Source organism: Mastomys coucha, unplaced genomic scaffold (genome assembly GCF_008632895.1).
Source record: "Mastomys coucha isolate ucsf_1 unplaced genomic scaffold, UCSF_Mcou_1 pScaffold18, whole genome shotgun sequence".
NCBI classification, from domain to species: Eukaryota; Metazoa; Chordata; class Mammalia; order Rodentia; family Muridae; genus Mastomys; species Mastomys coucha.
The window spans coordinates 96,169,880-96,185,837 of record NW_022196900.1 but is presented as its reverse complement, the minus strand read 5'-3'; the positions used below and the strand labels follow the sequence as shown (position 1 = coordinate 96,185,837).

Genomic DNA, 15,958 nt, shown 5'->3' with positions numbered 1-15,958 from the left:
GCCTCCCCAGCCCCCAGCCTCCTCCCCAGCCTCAGGTCCACACAGCATCCTCCTCTTTGTCTATGTGGTGAATTGCCACAGTCAACCCTTAGTTAGCTACCCGCCCCTCTCTCCCCTCCCTCTCCTTCCCCATCACCTAGAATGTTCCTCCTCCTGAACAAGACCAGGGTGACTCAGTGTCTAAGTGGAGCTGTCATCCCAAATGGCTCACATTGGGGAAGGAGGGCTCCCCAAGCCCGGAAGCACTTCCTGTCTCCCCAGCCACAACCTTGGGAACTGCAAAGCTCCCTCCAGTGTCCAGTGTCAGAGCTCGCTACCCAAACACCACCTTCTGTCTGGTAAGGCAGAACCTGGTGTCCAGACAAGGCTTTGGCACGGTCTTAGTGGGGGTGGGGGCTCCCCCATTTGCCAAAGTGGCTGACAATGGCTTTGATGGTGACCCTGTGAGTTTAAACACCCTGTCTTTCCAGGGATGTAACATAGGGACAAACAGGGTCTCCGGGTTGCAAACAACTGCTTAAAATTTCTACAGATTGTGCAAGGGGAGGGGCACTGGGGCTAGCAGGCTGGATCTAGGACTGGGGGTTGGCACAGATCATGCAGAGCACATTGAGGCTAGCAAGCTAGATCTAAGACTAGGGGGTTGGCACACAGATAATACAGTGGGGGCACTGGAGCTAGCAGGCTGGATCTAGGATTGAAGGTTTGGCAATGACTAAGGAGCTGCATTCTGGGCCCTGGCCTGGCCTCCCACGGCCTGCACTTTCCAGGGTCCTGCCTCTCGCCCCCCACCACCACCACCACTTGCAGCGTCATTGGGAACTCACTCGTTGCACTTGGGCACCTGCAGGTAGCTGAGGTGGGAGATGCTCTTCACGTTGGCATGGAGGGTAAAGAGGCCACCCAGGAGGTAGTCCCCAGCAAGGTGGAAGTCGGAGTTCTCTACCAGCTTGGCTGGCTTAGGCAGAGCATGCAGCAGGAGAAACAGCAAGTGGAGTGTCCTTGCCTGGGGCCCCATGTCAGCAAAGTAACAGCCTTAGAAGATGCCCGGCCTCACTGCGGAGCTGGTCACCCCACAGCAAGGCATTTGCACAGACATTTACATAGTGACAGTCCTGCCCAGGGACAGGCGGACATCCTTAAGGGCTCTGGGCAAGGAACAGAGACTGGAGCAGGATATATTTGTGGGGCCCTGTGGGGCCTGCATGGCTTGGGAGAACACAGCATCTTTATAACATGGCTACACCCAGCCTTCTGCCTGAGCTCATACCCGTGTGGTCATTGGCTGCGAAAGTGGCAGTCAGCCGTGGTGGACATGCAAAGCGCACAAGGAAGACAGAGGCTCACAATGAGCCCAGCCTCATCCATTCGTTTGGTGTCTCCCTTGACATATAAGAAGTAGGCATGCCAGCTGGTATGCAGACCAGAGCTTCCCCCACCTACCTAATAGGTAGGGGGGACTAGGGTATCCCAAGCCGCTTTCCCAACCATCTTCCTCAATGTGCCCTCCGTGACCCCTGTACCCTCCTGTATCTCTTGAGTCTGGTCTCCTCACCCACCCTCCTGCACACACTGGGCTCTGAGCCGGCTTAGGATGCAGAGCGGTGGACCTCCTCATAGCACTGGGCAGAGTATCGGGGAGGTCTGCCCTGGTTCCCACAGGCTCAGTCCCCACTTCAGCCTCATGGGATGTTAAGGCATCTCAAGACTGGCTGGGCATGGTGACACAGGGTTGGCATCCCAGCACTCAGGAGGTGGATCCTTGGCTAGACAGGGTGCTGGGGAATTGTTGTCAACTTGACATAGTCATCTGGGAAGAGGGGCCTCAGATGTGGAATTGCCCCATCACACTGGCCTATGGGGAGACCTCTAGGGCACTTTTCTTATTGATGTGGGAGGGCTTGGCTCACGGTAGGAGGTGCTGCCCCTGGGCAGATGACTCTTGATGGTCAATGGTCAGAGCAAACAAAGCAAGCTAAGGATAGCAAGCCAATAAGCAGCTTTGCTCCACAGCCTCCAGGTCACTGCCCTAACTCCCCTCCAAGATGCACCACAACCTACAAGCTGCGAAGAATCATTGCTTTTGGGGCAGGAGAGATGGCTCAGCGGTTAAGAGCACTGACTGCTCTTCCAGAGGTCCTGAGTTCAATTCCTGGCAACCACATGGTGGCTCACAACCATCTGTAATGGGATCCGATGCCCTCTCCTGATGTGTCTGAAGAGAGTGACAGTGTACTCATAAAGTTAAATACATTTTTATTAAAAAAAAAAAAAAAAAAAAAAAAAAAAAAAAAAAAGAAAAGAAAAGAAAGAAAAAAGAAATATAAAGAGATGAGAAAAAAAGAAAAGAAATATAAAGAGATGATGAGCAGGATATTAAGCTTCTCAACTCGAGGTGCTTTCTGGGTAAGTGGGCACCGCTCCCCACTCCCCACTCCCCACCAAACGGCTGTGTCCCAAGAGCCTCAGTGTCTCTCCTCTGTGAAAGGCAGATACATCAGCCCCGCTGCCACTACCTACCCGCTGCCCAGGAACTGAGGTCATACTGTGACTGGGGGCCCATGGGGCCCATAAACAGGTCCCCGTCCCCACCGGAAGTTCAGCCTCCCAAGACTGAATGGTTTTTTACTGAGGCTGGATGATCCTTAGTCACCAAGTGTCCTGCTCTGAGGCCGACATCCCAGAACTCTGCTGCCTAATGTCTCATCCGGTCCCCAGCCACTGAGAAGTGTCAGGCTTGAGGCTGGAGGCTCAGGGGTCGAGACCCCACCACCAGTCAGCTTGGACAATGCTGTAGTTGTATCCTCTGGCTCAGCATCCAGGGAGATAAACGGAAGCTCAGGCCATCATCTCCTGTTACCCTGGTATCCTGGCACCCACCTGTCCTTCAGGGTCCTCATTAGGGAAATGGGTAGAACAGGTTACACTTTTCTGCTATGAAGGATGAAATCACATTTTTACTACATTTGTTGTGTGTGCATATGCACATGTACATTCACATGTGTGTGGGGGGGGCGGGGAGTGGATGGAGGTCAGAGCTACAGGAATGGGTTCTTGCCATCTACCATGTGCGCCCCAGGAATCAAACTCAGGTCATTAGGCTTGGTGGTAAATGCCTTTACCCTCGGAGTCATCTTGTCTAGACTTCTCTAAATCCTTTAGATCAGTGCCAGCCTGCGCTCTAGGCCAGCCTGGCCTAGAATCTAAACATGCCGGGCTGATGCCTCAACTAAGGAAATGGAGACGGGGCTGGGTAGGAGCAGGTGTGTACCCTGCCATTTCCTCTGCCCCATTCTGCTAAGGCTCCGGGTCGTCCAGTGTCCAGGAGGCAGCAGATGGTCCCTCATTTCCTTAGCACCTACGCTTGAGTGACAGTGTGTGCAGCAGCAGCCTTGGGGACATCCGGCCACAGTCAAATGGTTCCTGTTCAGGGCTGCACTGGGCCCCTGGCCACAGTAGGGAAATGAAGGGGCTCTGTGGGTGACCGCAGACATGGCGACTGACACTGGAGGACCATTCAAAGCAGCCTCAGGAACCCAACCAGGGAGAGTGTCCTTGAGAGCCGGCAGCCTCAAGCCCAAGGGAACAAAGCAATGGAGTTGAGTCCCCTCCTCCCCCAAACAGGAGATATCATGGGAGATCAAATAGTGGCAGTGACACAGGAACCCAGAAGCCAGTGACCTTATGGAATACAGGCTACAGGCACCCAGACTTGGGTTCAAATCTGCCTCCGACTATGCCCACCATCACCCCTGACCTCTGCCAGCCCTGCCACAGAAACCAAATAATGTCCTGGTATGATCAGTGGCAGAGAGGAGCTTCCAGAGGGCTAGGGTGTGGCTTAGCGGTCCAGTGTTGGTCCAGTGTTCTCCAGTCGCGGGCAAGAGTTCAGGGTCCATCTTTCAGTACTGGAAAAGCTACTCAATATGCCTGTGAGTGACTGGCACCATTCATTCAAAACCAGAGCTATAAATGCCAACCTTCCCTTCTGAAGCACAGCCAGGGCACCCGTGTTACCAGTGTCTCGAAGGGAGGTACTGCGGTCAATGAGTTTGAGCCCAGAGCTTGATTGATGGGCACAGCCCCTCATTGCCTCCTTCTGCAGGAATCAGTTCCAAGGGCCATGTGAATGGGTCTCCCCAAGGTGGACACAGGAGTACGGCAGAGAGATCTGGCTTCGCATCCCAGCAACCCCACTCTCCTGGGACATGCAGTGTCAGCTCTTGCTTCAGATTCCTCATGTGTACAAAGAGTGTAAGGCTGTCCCTGCTAGTGGGACCAAGAGTACGGAGACACAGAGTCCTTGACGTGTTTATTAGCCAAGGTTCTCCAGGGGACACGGAATCCATGGAACATAAAGGGAGGTGGGTTTGAAGAGAGGGACAGCGGGAAGATGAATAGAGCAGACCAGAAAACCAGTAAGAACTGGAGAGTCCCCTCCTGGGTGAGCACATCCTCTATTCTATTTAAACATTCAATAGATAAGGCCCACTCACAGTACAAATTAAAGTCAGGCCTGGAGACACAGGCTGGTAAACCCAGCACTTAGATGGCCGAGGCACCAGATTCAAGGCTAACCTGGGCTACCTAGCAAGACCATGTCTCCAAACAAGCACGCTGGAGCTAGAAAGACAGCCCATCGGATAGAGCGCTCACTGCTTTATCAGGCAACTAGAATTTAGATGTAAGCTCACAAAGGCCTGTAACACCAGCCCCAACTCTTCCGACCCACCCCTTGTGGCCTCTGTGGGCACCTGTACAAACATGCACCGTACATGCAAAAACCACACACAATCAAAGTGTAAGAGTCCTATTTAAGCTTTACCGCTCCTTCAAAGAAACTTCCACGATGGTTGACCAGGTCTCTGGGGACCGTGGCCCAGCAAAGCTGACACGTTTTTTTAAGATCAGCCACCACAGCACATAGTGTTGGGGAACAAACAGGTGACATTTCTGATCATTTGTCTGAACTCCACAGGGATTAGCTCATCGACCCTCTGTGTCCATGAGGGAACCATCAGCATTTTAGACATGGAAGGTTGGAGAATTTACATGATTTCTTGGTGACCGCCTTGGGGGTTCGGTGGGGGGAACGACAGAAAGCCATCTCTAAACCCAGCCACTGGGCTCTGGAGTCACTACTTCCCCCACCCCCAAGACATCACATAGAACCACATGACAACACACTGGCAGTTCATTAGATTAGGAATGAGAAGCCAGTCTACCCCTCACTTCCCTCCCCGGCCATTTTGAGTAGATATCTGGCATTTCCTCGGGTGGCAGTAAATGCGCCCCACCCCCTCACAGTGTAGAATTGGGACATTTGCAGCCTAGTCCTGCTCCCTGGGAAACAACCTGGGCCCTGAAAGGAAGCCGAACACAGAGCTGGCCTGGGACTGGTACCCGCCCCTGAGTGTGACGGGGGCAGCCCTGGGTGACAGCTAGACCAGCTCCATGTGGATCCTGGCAAAAGTCCTTGAAAGGCACGTGTGCTCTCAAGCCACTAGAAATACTTGATTATCCAGGACCCAAGCAGGAGCTCACCCTGGCTACCCCTGGGCTGGCTGCTTCCCACAAGAGTATGGAATGGCCGGGCGGTGGTGGCGCACGCCTATAATCCCAGCACTGGGAGGCAGAGGCAGGTGGATTTCTGAGTTCGAGGCCAGCCTGGTCTACAGAGTGAGTTCCGGGACAGCAGGGGCTACACAGAGAAACCCTGTCTCGGAAAAACAAAGAGTATGGAATGGAGGCACACCTCAAGATTTCCCAGATTCAGCCTGTATGGGATGACCACCACTGGTCACTTCCAAGCAGGTGGCCAGGAGGGATGAAGGCTCGGGGACATGCAGGCACCCTGGAAGAAGGCACATTGGTCTAAGGCATATGGCTGGACGTAAGTACCGGCAGGAGGAGCTAGCCCAGACCAAGGGGCAAAGCCAGCTGGTGCCCCGGCAGGAGGAGCTAGCCCAGACCAAGGGGCAAAGCCAGCGGGTGCCCCTGGAGCCATCTGGCTGAGGTCCTATGTCACTGGACATGTGTAGGGGACAAAGCCAAGGTCAGGGGGTCTTTGAGTGGTGAGGCTACAGGACACCAGAGCTGTCTCCGTCCCCGACAGCCTGAGAGTATCCCTCTCTATCCTGAGGGCCTCTGAGTCACTGGGCCCAGCATGAGGAGAGAAAAGCAGACGGCTGGAGAACCTGCCAGGCACCAGGGTGTTCTGCAGAGGATGAGATTTCTGGATGGACTGGCTGATCCTCCCCAATATGACCCAAAGCCAAAGCCTGGGCCCCTGATTCCAAGGACAGGCACCAGTGGCCAGGACAGGGGCCAGCTCAGCTGTAGAGAGTCCAGGAGGAACTGGTGGGGAGCAGGGGGTCAGTGCAGAGATGTCAGTCGTCTGGATGGACAGACGTGCTGGGCAGGGGCTCACTGCATGTAGGGGTATCGCCAGTCCCCCAGGGGCTTATGAGTCTCCTTGATGACCTGGGGTGACGTCCAGCGTAAGATGTAGTGGGGGCCTCCTGGCTTGTCATTAGTTCCTGTGGGAAAGAGAGAATACAATGGTTCTTGGCGGTGGGGGAGAGGTGGCGGGTAGGGGAACTAGCAGAGTGAATGGGGTAGCACAGGGCTGGCAGCTAGAGGGGTAAATGGTGGCTCTGTCCACAACGCACCCTGCTAAGAGGCTTGGAGAAGTGGCTACTAAACACATTCACAGGCTCAGGGCTTGCTGAGCATATCAGGGCCAAGCATGCAAGGCCAGAGGGCAGGTGAGAGGCTGAGGTTCACAGTAGCCAAGTAATAAAACACCAACCGACCAAAACCAACACTGCCCAGCCAAGCTGTTCCTTAGAAATGAAGGAGGACAGACAGTCCAAGAATCAAAACACAATATTTGAGTGTAGCACTTGACCACAGGAGGTAGGTAAGAGAGGAAGAAAGAATTATAGCAAGACTAAGAACCAAGCCTTAGCTATCAGTAATCAGCATAAATGTAAATGGGTTAAATTCTGCAATTAAAAGTCACAGTGAAGCCGGGCGGTGGTGGCGCACACCTTTAATCCCAGCACTTGGGAGGCAGAGGCAGGTGGATTACTGAGTTCGAGGCCAGCCTGGTCTACAGAGTGAGTGAGTACCAGGACAGCCAGGGCTACACAGAGAAACCCTGTCTCGAAAAACCAAAAAACAACAACAAAAAAAACCAAAAACAAACAAACAAACAAAAAAAGTCACAGTGAGGGAATGGATTTAAAAAACCCAGACCCAGGCTGGAGAGGCAGCTCTGTGGTTCAGAGCTCTTCCTGGTCTTCCAGAGGGCCAGAGTTTGGTTCCTGGAGCCTGCAGAAGGTGGCTCACAACCTTCAGCAACTCCAGCTCCAGGGGGTCTGACACCATCTTCTGGATTCTTTGGGTAACTACACACATGTGGCCTGTTACTCATATACAGAACATACTTTCTTCATTAACTAAAAACAATGCGTACACCTTTAATTCCAGCACTTGGGAAGTAGAGGCAAGTGAATCTCTATGAGTTCAAGGCCAGACTGGTCTACAGAGCAGCCAGGGCTATATAGTGAGACCCTACCTCAAAAAACAAAACAAAGCCGGGCAGTGGTGGTGCACGCCTTTAATCCCAGCACTTGGGAGGCAGAGACAGTCGGATTTCTGAGTACAGGGCCAGCCTGGTCTACAGAGTGAGTTCCAGGACAGCCAGGGCTACACAGAGAAACCCTGTCTCGAAAAGCCAAACCAAACCAAAACAAAACAAAACAAAAAAAAAGCAAGACCCTGGGCTGTTAAGACGATTTAACAGGTAAAAGTGCTCACTGTCAAGCCTAATGAGCTGAGTTTGGTCCTCATGACCCACACGGTGGAAGGAGAGACCTAACTCTGACAACTTGTTCACATGCATGCGCGCGCAAGCGTGCGTGCGTGCGTGCGTGCGTGCGTGCGTGGCTGTGCGAGCATGCGCGCGCGCACACACACACATGCTCATTAACTAAATCAAAGGTATTTTGAGAAAAATACTTATCTTTAAGTAAATAAATAAACAAGACACAATCATTTAAGAGAAACTCACTTCACTCCCTGAAGACACAGGAAGAGATATATTTAGAATCTCAAAGACACAGGAGTCACTCACAACAGATAAAACAGATCTAAACTAAAACTGGATGGGGAGGTGAGAGGGAGGGAGAGGTTATAAATGAGGAAGAGGGCCGGGCAGTGGTGGCGCACACCTTTAATCCCAGCACTTGGGAGGCAGAGGCAGGCAGATTTCTGAGTTCAAGGCCAGCCTGGTCTACAGAGTGAGTCCAAGACAGCCAGGGCTACACAGAGAAACCCTGTCTCAAAAACCAAAAAAAAAATGAGGAAGCAGTTAAATCAGGAATAGAAAATAACAGCTGTAAATACATAGGCAACCAATATCAGAGCACAGAAAGCAAATATTAGTACACACCAAGGGAGAGAGCGTCTCCAATACAAATGCAGGAACTGCACGCGTGCACCTTGCACAGGGAGGGCATGTCATTAAAGGATCATGAGAAACGCTTTGGAAATTGCTCTTTAAAAACTACAACAATCGGCCGGGCAGTGGTGGCACACACCTTTAATCCCAGCACTTGAGAGGCAGAGGCAGGTGGATTTCTGAGTTCGAGACTAGCCTGGTCTACAGAGTGAGTTCCAGGACAGCCAGGGCTATACAGAGAAACCCTGTCTCCAAAAACCAAAAAAACAAAAAACAAAAACAAAAACAAAACAAAACAAAACAGAAGTACAAGAATCCCTCCTGAATATTTAGCCAGGAAAGAAAATGAAATCAGCATGTTGATGAGTTATCTGTGCATCCGCGCCCACTTCTACTCTATTTGCAAAACTGCCAAGGAAAGAGAACAACTGAAAGGTCCACTAACCGATGTGTGCTTGAAAAAAACTGTGGTACACGCACACTGTAGAATAGTATGCAGTCATGAAAAGGGAACTGGGAGCCAATATGCTATATGAAATAAGCCAGGCTCAGAAACACCAGAATGGTGAGCTCTTGCTCTTTCAGGACCCCAAAGAGCTGATCTCCTGGAAGCTGGCAATGACAGTGGTTGCTAGATGAAGAACTGCAGACAGGAACAAGCCTCACCTTGTTCCTGGGTGAGTAAAGGTGACAATGATGCTACATATTTCAAAGACCAAAAGTAATGGCTTTGAATGCTTTTAGTCTCACACACACACGCACACACAGGTATACACACACACACACACACACACACACACACACACATCTGAAAAGACAGATTAGCTAACTTAAATGTTACATGCCACATGGATGGATAGAAACATCACATTCCCCATTACCCTGTTCTGGCCCTGGCTGTCACTAGCAGGTAGTAGCCGCTGGCTACTTACTGCCTCCCCCGAGCCCGAGCTTCACCTATGAGCCACCGAGCATTGGACTCAGGTGATCTCGAGTCTGGTGGTGGATCAGTGAGCCTTGAAGCTAACATCCACAGCCCTTCCCCATGCGTGCCTCAGTTTCCTCCCCTGTACAACAGGAGACTGGCCTCCTAGCTTCCAAAGCTCCTGAAGAGGCTGTGTTTGAACATCCTTACACCCCACAGCGAGCTGTCCCGTTCCGACTCGCACCGCCAAGGTTATGACCTACGGCCTCTGACCAGGACTCGCCTCCCACGCACCTGAAGCCCGGGCGCCACCAAATGGCTGCTGGCCCACCACGGACCCAGTAGACTTATCGTTGATGTAGAAGTTGCCAGCGGCGTTCCTCAGCCACCTCGTGGCTTCCTGGACAATCGCTCTAGGAGACAGGACAGTGATCACGGGGTGGGCCGCCAGTCCTAAGTCTGGCCTCCAATCCCTCTTTCAGCCCACACTGGATCCCGCTAAGCAAGCAGCCATGTTAGAGCAGGATACTGACTGGCCAGCTGCTAGAGTGGGCCCTGAGGCTCAGGGGAGCAGCTCACTGGCCTTCTGGAGCTACCAGCCTGGGTGGGGAGCACAGGGGGTCAGGCCACAACTGGCGAGGTGATGGGGGAGGATGGGAGGGATCGGGGGTCTCCAGTCTAACTCATCCATTTCACTAAAGCAAAGCCAACACCCAGAGCCTACGCTTCCTCCTGGGCTCCCACTTTCATCTGAGGCAGGCAGGGCCAAGGAGGAAGAAAAATATAGAAATTCAAAGTTAGGGTGGCAGGACCCACATCCGATCCGTGTCCACTGCAGCGAGCCTCTGCAGCACGGGGCAGGGTGGCTACCTAGCTCAGTGGAGCCTTTGATAGGTCGATCATGAGCTCCCCAGGCCTGTCCCTGGAGATGCTGACACGATGGTCACCAGGGGCTTCTGACAGCTATGTATCTAACAAGCCAGACTGCTGTGTGCCCGTTTGGGGCTGTCTGCCTTTAGGTCTAAGCTGAGGGGACTTGGGGAACACTGTGAGGGAAAGCAGAAGAGGAATTAGCAGAAACTGCATCCAGGAGGTAAGGCGAGCTGAACTGGCAAGGAAGGCACACCGGCATTGCTCCCAGGGCTGAGGCCACTCACTCATCCTGAGCGAACACTGCCCCCGTGAGGCCATAGCTGGTAGTGCTGTCGACCAGCTGCAGCGTCTCTCTGTATTTATCATCTGGGTACACATACACTGTCAGCACAGGCCCAAAGATCTCCTGGGAGAGGAGAGAGAGAGAGAGAGAAGCGAGGGGTTAGTTCCTACGATGTCACCATCTGGCCATCCTCTTCACTATCCCACACAACAGCCCCGAGCAGGAGAGAAGAGGGGCCGATTCCTCCAGGTCCTTTCCGGTCCTGATCATCTGGCAGAAGATCCAGAACTTTCTGGCTTCCCTGCCATGTCCTGCACCCCGATGCCATGGCCAGACCATAGTGAGCCAGCAAGCCCACAGCTGCCATGCCCCACAGGTGCAGCGGCTGCGGCAATGGAGTGCTAGGCCACAGCCAGCACCAAGTGACAAGGACAGAGTCTTGGACAGGCCTGAGCTCCTGAGCTCACTCCAGCTGGGAGCCATTCCTGCCAGGTATCCCTCATCAGCCATGAAACCAGATAGCATCAGGAAGTAGCGTGACACCGTGCCCGAGGACAGCCCGCTGCAGTCACCTCCTTCATGATGGCCTCCTGTGGGTCCTTGCTCTCAATAATACATGGCTCCACGTAGTAACCCACCGACTCGTTACACTGGCCCCCTGCCAGGATGCTGAGGCTGGGCGAGGAACGCGCATGCTCCAGCCACTTCTTAATGCGGGCGAAGGCCTAGTGTAGGTAAACAGGAGCATCAGAGACAGTCACCCCTGCCGTCCCGCCCCACCCTGTACTCACCCCAAAATACCTCTGCCTAAGGTGAGGGCAGGCAGGGTTGGAGACACTGAAGGCCTGGCTAAACCATGGTAGAGACACAGAGGGGAGACCGTATGAGTATATAACATGTGTCTGTGTCTGAATGCATGTGCGGTGTGTGCCTGTGTCGATGTAGTGTGTGTGTGGTGTTTATGTAAGTGCATATGTGACATGTATGTAGGTGTATGGTGTGTGTATATGAGTGAGTATACTGTGGTTTTGGAATCTGGATACATATATATAAGCATGTGTTATGCATTGTGTGGCGTGCACACATGGGGTCAAACCACGGTTGTCCTTACATACCAACCTATTCTGAGATAAACACACAGAAAGGTACATACATAGCTATGTGTTTATATGTGAGCACACACTTAGCTAAGGTAACGAGCATGTGGCTACAGAGATGTGTTTTCTTTTCTTTTCTTTTTTCGTTTTTGGTTTTTTGAGACAGGGTTTCTCTGTCTAGCCCTGGCTGTCCTGGAACTCACTCTGTAGACCAGGCTGGCCTCGAACTCAGAAATCCGCCTGCCTCTGCCTCCCAAGACTAAAGGTGTGTGCCACCACTGCCCGGCCAGAGATGTGTTTTCAAGGCCATAGACCTGCACAATGCTCCCAGAGCTGTGCTCTCAAGTACACACGTGTGGGCCTGCCTGTATGTGTGCATACATGAGTGTGTGCACACATACACACTTTAGGGGCTTGCTGAGCCTGGTGTGAGTGTGTGCAGACAAGAGCAATTTCTCGCCATGGATGACTCAGCCCTCTTCCAAGCCAGGAAGGGACTCGCCTAGTTACAAGCAGCACTGGCCAGCCTGTCCTCTGTGCCCAGCACGCCTCCCCCAGAATGCACTGCATCTCAGTCCCCTACCTTGGCATCAATCACTGCGGAGAAGAAGGTCCCAAAGTCCTCTGCGGGCTGAGGACGAGAGAGAGAGAGAGAGAGAGAGAGAGAGAGAGAGAGAGAGAGAGAGAGAGAGAGAGAGAGAGAGAAGTGAGACACTTGTAGGGCAGAGAGGAAGGGACTCCTTTCCCTACATGCACCCCAACCCACAAGCGCAGAGCCCCTAGGGAAGGACCCAGCCTTAGAGAGTCGGAGAGAGCCTCAGGGAGGCACTCAAAGAGCTGGAGAGAGCGAGCAGCCTCCAATCCCATCAGCCACCTGCTGTGTGAGCCAAGGCCCCACTCACATCCCCCACTTTGATCCTGCTGTGCTCCTCCAGCAGTCGCCCTTTGATCTGCGGCCACAGCGACTGAGGCACGTAGAGGCGAGAGCAGGCTGAGCACTTCTGACCACCGTATTCGAAGGCTGAGCGCAGCGTCCCGCTCACCACGCTGTCCACGTCGGCCGAGCTGTGCACGAAATGGAAATTCTTCCCGCCACACTCTGCAGAACACGGGTGCGGACATGACTGGGTGCAGCCCAGACCACCGCCCACACCCATCCGCAGCCCCACACTCAGCAGAAGGCAGCTAGAACAGAGAGCATCCTGGGGAGCCACAAGCCAGGCCTGCTCCACTCCCTAGCCGGGGAAGCGAGGCTGGGGGGGTGGGAGGGAACAGAACAGAGGTCATTGGCACCAACTCTCCATCACAGAGAAAACCAAAGGGCAACTGGAGGGGTGCGAGCACAGCAAACCAAGCTCCCAAGGGCCCACCCACTCCTGAAACCTCCCAGGGAAGCCCACCTACTACTCCTTTACAGAAGACCTTCAGACCGGTCACGGCACCCTCCAGCCTTAGTTTACCGGCTCAGAAACAACAGGTAACATGGGCCAGCCAAAAGCACACACCACCTGCCAGGTGCCGGAGGGAGCACCCGAGCTGTCTCCCCAAGTCTTGAGGACCACCTCCTTTGTACTGCCCCCATCTCAAAGATGAATAAACTGAGGCGCCTTGATGCAGCCACTGGCTCCAGGTTGGGCCAAGGCCCCCGGGAAGGAGAGGCTACCCCCTCCCCTGCAGAGTCCATAAGATGGGCTGGGAAGCTCAGTTGCTACGGGGAACCCAGCCACACATCACAGGCCAGCTAACTCAGGAAGGGCCTCTCATGGGCCCACCTCACACTAGGGGTTAGAAGGCTGAGCCATCCGTCCTGGCTTCTACCATCAAGTGCACCCCAGGCAGTTCTCTGAGGTCTCAGCAAGTGTGTTCTACAACTCCTGGCCCACAGGGACTGCGCAAAATGGGGTTCCGTGGCCCAGGGAGTCTGGGAAACACTGCATAGCCAGCTACGCAGTACTAATGGAGTACTAAAAGCTCTGGGACTCCATTGGTTTTGCCTCACACAGCATGGACCAAGTGTTTGTGATCAGAGAATGGTTTCTCAAGAAGAGAGTTACCACTGTCGATGAGAAGCCACCCTGCTGTCCTCCTCTCCTGTCCCCTCCACACCCACACCCAAACGGGCTCCTTCCTTCCCGGCTCAAACCCATGCTACCCACACAGCAGCCCAGAGTCATGTGTGCTACCAACTCAAGTCTAAAGGAACACAGCTTTCAGTCCCTGCCTCAGGCTCACACATGGCTCCTGAGGAGGGTCACTGTGCGGGCTGATAAAGAAGTCCCCAGGGTTGGCTCCCAGCATCCTAAGAAGATCCCAGTCTCAAACAAAACAAAACAAAACAAGATCCTGGTCACCCTTCTCTATCTCCTGGTTGCTCATAATTGCCCAGGAAGAGGGTCCCTGAAAGCATGAGAGGGGCAGGGCTTACCTCCAGCCAGGCGTGGGAAGGTACGGAACCGGTCCAGGTTCTGGGCTACCTGCTTCCACAGGTGTTTGAAGGTGCTAGAATCAAGGAGTAGCGTGTCAGGAAGCCTGAGAGGAAGGGGTTAAAAGACCTGGGGAAATGCCTGAGGGGGTGCACAGGGGTCAAGGTAGTGCCAGGAGGAACTAAGTGGGTGCTGGCAGCTGTGATGGGGGTGGGGTGGCACCCAGCTGGCCCAGAGGTGAAAACAGATAGTGCTGGTCCTAGCAATGACACAAGGCTGTGTGACCTTGGTCTTGTGACTTAACATTGCCAAGCCTCCAATTCCGCACCTCACCTCACCTACTAACTAGAATAAGCTCCACCTGTGGGGATTCCAGTATAAGCCTGGAACGTTGGCTCATGCTGGGCACACTGCAGTCCCTCACAAGCAATCAATACACACCCCTGTGGCTATGGGGGGGCCACCTGGCCCAGCACCTGGCCTGACAGACCAAACCAACAGCTCAAGCTGCCCCAACCTGCTGCCCCTGAGACACACAGCCTCCTCCAGGGGCTTCACTGTGACCAACCTCAACACCACAAAACAATAAAAATGCTAATCACCCAGCACAGCAGCTAGCGGTAATTTATGACTTTGCTACCTTTGGTCTAGCAGCTTGCCAGAGCGTGGCAAACAGGGGGCCAGGCCCACTCTGCCTGCTAACAGGCAGAGACCCGAGCACTGGCAGAACAGGCCTCTGGGGAAAAGTCCCCGTCAGCACTCCTCACACTGCCACCCACACCGGTGGCGATCCAGGCATGGAAGGTGCAGAGAAGCCACAGTGGGTGTCACACAGTAAGGGCTGAAGATGCTAAATGGGGACACCTGGCTGTCCGAGTCGACTCCACCCACAAACCCAGAAGGCTCCTCAGTCGAAGACCTACACATGACTCAACTGTCCCCAAGCCAATTCGCCCTGACAGTACCAATCTCCCTGAACAATGTAATGCCCTTTCTGTGGAGGCCAGAATGCCCCAGACCCAGGCCCCAGCTGCAGACCGCCACTGGCTCACCACGCTGTTCAGTGTCCTCTGCCCTAGGTTCCGAGATCTCTACATGATCCATGGCTATCATCTCAATCCCTGATGCTCACTACCTCCTGACCTTCTGGAGAAGCTCCAGCCGTATCCTAGGACAGAGCGCAGACAGAGGAAGGAGAGCCAGTGGTTGGCAGACCTGGGATACACAGGCCCAGGTATGGAGAGGGACTGGGGGAGCTACAAAGTGTTGTCCACCTCTAGCTAATGGTACCATGAGACATGCAGGCCCAGGAGGCCTGGAACATACACCAAGAAATAAAACACTCCCAATTTAGACACGCGTGGGCTATGGCTGTTAGGAATCCAAGAAAATAAAGCCAGGCCCCCCTAGATCCAATGGGCAACATTGGATCCAGCCTGAAACAGAACAATGCTTACGCTGTTCCCTCGAACCTTCCGTGTCTCACACCACCTTCAGCAGCCCGGACACCTCTATAGATTCAGAAGGCTCCTGGGAGCCACTGGGCTGAATCTGAAAGGTGGGCCCAAGGGAGGCTGAGTGGAGGATAGTGAGCAGGGACCTCAACCTCATAGCTTACTTATTTTCAGCCTTGACACAGAACCCGGTGTTTCTGGAAGACACTTGCTAAGTGCAGATGTGTGGTGCAGGCTGTCTGACCCTCCGACTCCATCCTCCAGGCCCAGGGGACATTCCCTACAATGCACCACACCTGCAGGCTCCCTTAATGTCCTCCTCCTTCCTAGAACCCCGTTCCCACCTCCTCCCCTCTGCCTATCCAACCTTCCACCGGGGTGCCTCCTCCAAGAAGCAGGCCCAGCACCTCCTGTTTCCAGCTCACCACGCCCTCTG

General features: G+C 53.7%; 2 protein-coding genes across 3 annotated transcripts in view; both read right to left on the bottom strand.

Moving 5' to 3' along the window:
- Tas1r2 (taste 1 receptor member 2) overlaps window positions 1-1,049 on the bottom strand; it is a 15,033-nt gene extending 13,984 nt beyond the window's left edge. The window contains exon 1 of one of the 2 annotated variants that reach the window (XM_031376946.1): window positions 828-1,049. In XM_031376946.1, the coding sequence (XP_031232806.1) occupies window positions 828-1,018 (191 nt within the window). In that variant the 5' untranslated portion in view covers window positions 1,019-1,049. The remainder of the gene's footprint in view (window positions 1-827) is intronic. The other variant, XM_031376947.1, reaches the window with a different exon arrangement.
- Window positions 1,050-4,299: 3,250 nt separating this feature from the next.
- Aldh4a1 (aldehyde dehydrogenase 4 family member A1) overlaps window positions 4,300-15,958 on the bottom strand; it is a 30,195-nt gene continuing 18,536 nt past the window's right edge. The window contains exons 9-15 of the mRNA XM_031379270.1: window positions 14,071-14,144; window positions 12,548-12,744; window positions 12,229-12,276; window positions 11,121-11,273; window positions 10,550-10,671; window positions 9,687-9,805; window positions 4,300-6,539 (exon numbers count right to left, since the gene is read on the bottom strand). Of these exons, the coding sequence (XP_031235130.1) occupies window positions 6,427-6,539; window positions 9,687-9,805; window positions 10,550-10,671; window positions 11,121-11,273; window positions 12,229-12,276; window positions 12,548-12,744; window positions 14,071-14,144 (826 nt within the window). The 3' untranslated portion in view covers window positions 4,300-6,426. The remainder of the gene's footprint in view (window positions 6,540-9,686; window positions 9,806-10,549; window positions 10,672-11,120; window positions 11,274-12,228; window positions 12,277-12,547; window positions 12,745-14,070; window positions 14,145-15,958) is intronic.